The following is a 2,236-nucleotide window of genomic DNA, read 5'->3' on the forward strand; positions in this document are numbered from 1 at the left end:
GAGAGAGAGCGACAGTATGTGTGAGAGAGAGAGGGAGAGAGAAAGAAACACGCTAATGCAAACAAACACACACAAACACTGAAACAAACACACAAACAAACACACAAACGAACACACAAAGGTGTCCTACCTGCTGAGCGGAAGGCGCTGTGTGTGAATCCCGTCCTTGCGGCGTCCTCATCTGCTGTCGGCGAGCTGTGGACGGAACAAACCAGAGTTCATTACAGCGGGAATTTGAGCTTCCATTTACTTCCCTTCGATACAGCAGCTAGATTAGTTGAACGCCCAGCCTCCCCGGATGTGTGTGGTTTGGGTTTAACATCCATTTCAGTACAGTGAGAGATGTGTCAGAAGATTTAACTTGGAGATTGGTTCTCGAGCAGGAATGATAATAATGGGTTCAGCCTGAGACGCTCAAAAACTCTGAGAGTATAAGAACGAATAACGCTAAGGTTTAGCCCCTACCCTACCCTTTTTTTTTTGTCCGACACAGTGAGTGTGGGTTAATTCAAGAGTAATGGGGGACCTCAGATGGAAAGTCCGCCCGAGGTGTGACCAAGCTAATGGGAAAAAAAAAGCTATGAAAGCCCCTTCTACACCCGAATTTTAAGTCTGTTGTCCGAAATAGCACACAGGCACTACGATGGCAGTTAACGTATTTTATAGACCAGTAAAGACAGAGGTTGAGAAAGAGCGTGGCACTGCCGATGCATTTTACTATTTTACTGTTACTATTAGCATACGGCGAGACAGTTGAACTAGTGCACAGCATCGCTCTGTTGTATCATAGTTTTATTACAGTTTTATTACTGCAAAGTCTCTGGCTGTATTCAGTCATAATCGAAATCCAAGACACCTCAGCACTGCTGTAAAACCGACAAAACAGTACGAGTATTATAAGGAACGTTCGTTTCTTCTCAGTTTGGTGTATGCCTGATATGCACATTAGCATTGGAGATGAGGTATTGGGAAATATGCGACGCAGAAAGAGTCAAAATGGATGACAAAATTGGCTGCGTCCAAAGGTGGAATAACTTTCCGCATAGTAAGTGATAAAGTAGCAAGCAGCTTCTGCCGTTATAAGACCGGAGCTTCTATCGAAACAATTTTCAGATGAAATTCTTAGATGAACGTGATTGCCGCTGCAGGAGTTAAAGTTTACGACAATTTCTACGTTAGAATTAAGTTCTTTGAAATGTGGACTGCATGTATTCGATATAATACCGTTTCCGACAGCGAGGAATATCGAGTACGAAGAACCACGGGGTGCTCCGTTAGCTCAGTTGGTATCATGCTGGACTACGGAGCAGATAGCTTTGGTTCGAATCCCCGACGGGGTGTTCTTGAACTTGGGTTGCGTCGTAAACCGGTGTAAGAATAACAGAGCTACCAGTGTGTCCCACTGAGGAAAGGACGATACAAGAGAACGGACAATTACAATAAACTGTGTTACTTAGGCTATGCTTCTACTTATCTAAACAATGTCCTCTTATATTTGATCTCTGCATAACAAGTCTTCTATTTTAAAATCAAAGCCAACAACATTGCAAAATACGTGACAAATTTGAAGCTCACCTCCCCTCATGACGTCTGAAGGCGGTCTGATAACCACGAATCCAAAATAGAAAACTCCGAGCTTGACTCACCACACAATAATCCTCCAGACACAAGAATTTTCACCAGTACACGTACCGAGAGGTTCTAGAATTTAGTAGGCACTAAAAGTAAACTTCAACTTCGTTGAGTGCTCGTTTTGCCACACTGAATTCCCACATGTTTACGAGAAAAATCCAAAATAAGCTGCCGGATAACAGATTCAATAACATTAATACATTTGCGTGTGGGCAATGACCGAAGTGACCAACCCCCACCACCTCTTCCCTCACCCATACACCTGTACTAAAAACCCCGGCCAAATTGCTAGATCAGTGAGGACAAGCCGGTAATCCTGAGTGCTTTGATCCTGCTGTGTGCCACATCCACACTACATGGCCCCACGCTGTTGTGGTAGTTTTAATGCTCTACCTGGAGAAAGCCCAACTCACGATCAACTCTGTGCGTGCGCAGTAGGGGAAAGGAATGCATGTACCCACGATCTGTTGAAAACTATTCTAGGTCTAAAATAGAACAACGTTTGCTGCTGCTGCTAAAACAACAACTACTACTACTACTACAAATAGATTCTACTACTACTACTACTACTACTACTACTACTACTACTACTACTACTACTACT

At 43.5% G+C, this 2,236-nt stretch overlaps 1 protein-coding gene across 1 annotated transcript in view; it reads right to left on the reverse strand.

The window, feature by feature from the left end:
• Window positions 1-2,236, reverse strand: part of LOC101845792 (apoptosis-stimulating of p53 protein 1) — a gene marked incomplete in the record, with an annotated part of 97,982 nt that overhangs the window by 71,199 nt on the left and 24,547 nt on the right. The window contains 1 exon segment of the mRNA XM_013085764.2: window positions 131-195. Within this exon segment, the coding sequence (XP_012941218.1) occupies window positions 131-195 (65 nt within the window).

The sequence above is a fragment of the Aplysia californica genome, unplaced genomic scaffold (assembly GCF_000002075.1).
Source record: "Aplysia californica isolate F4 #8 unplaced genomic scaffold, AplCal3.0 scaffold00404, whole genome shotgun sequence".
NCBI classification, from domain to species: domain Eukaryota; kingdom Metazoa; phylum Mollusca; class Gastropoda; order Aplysiida; family Aplysiidae; genus Aplysia; species Aplysia californica.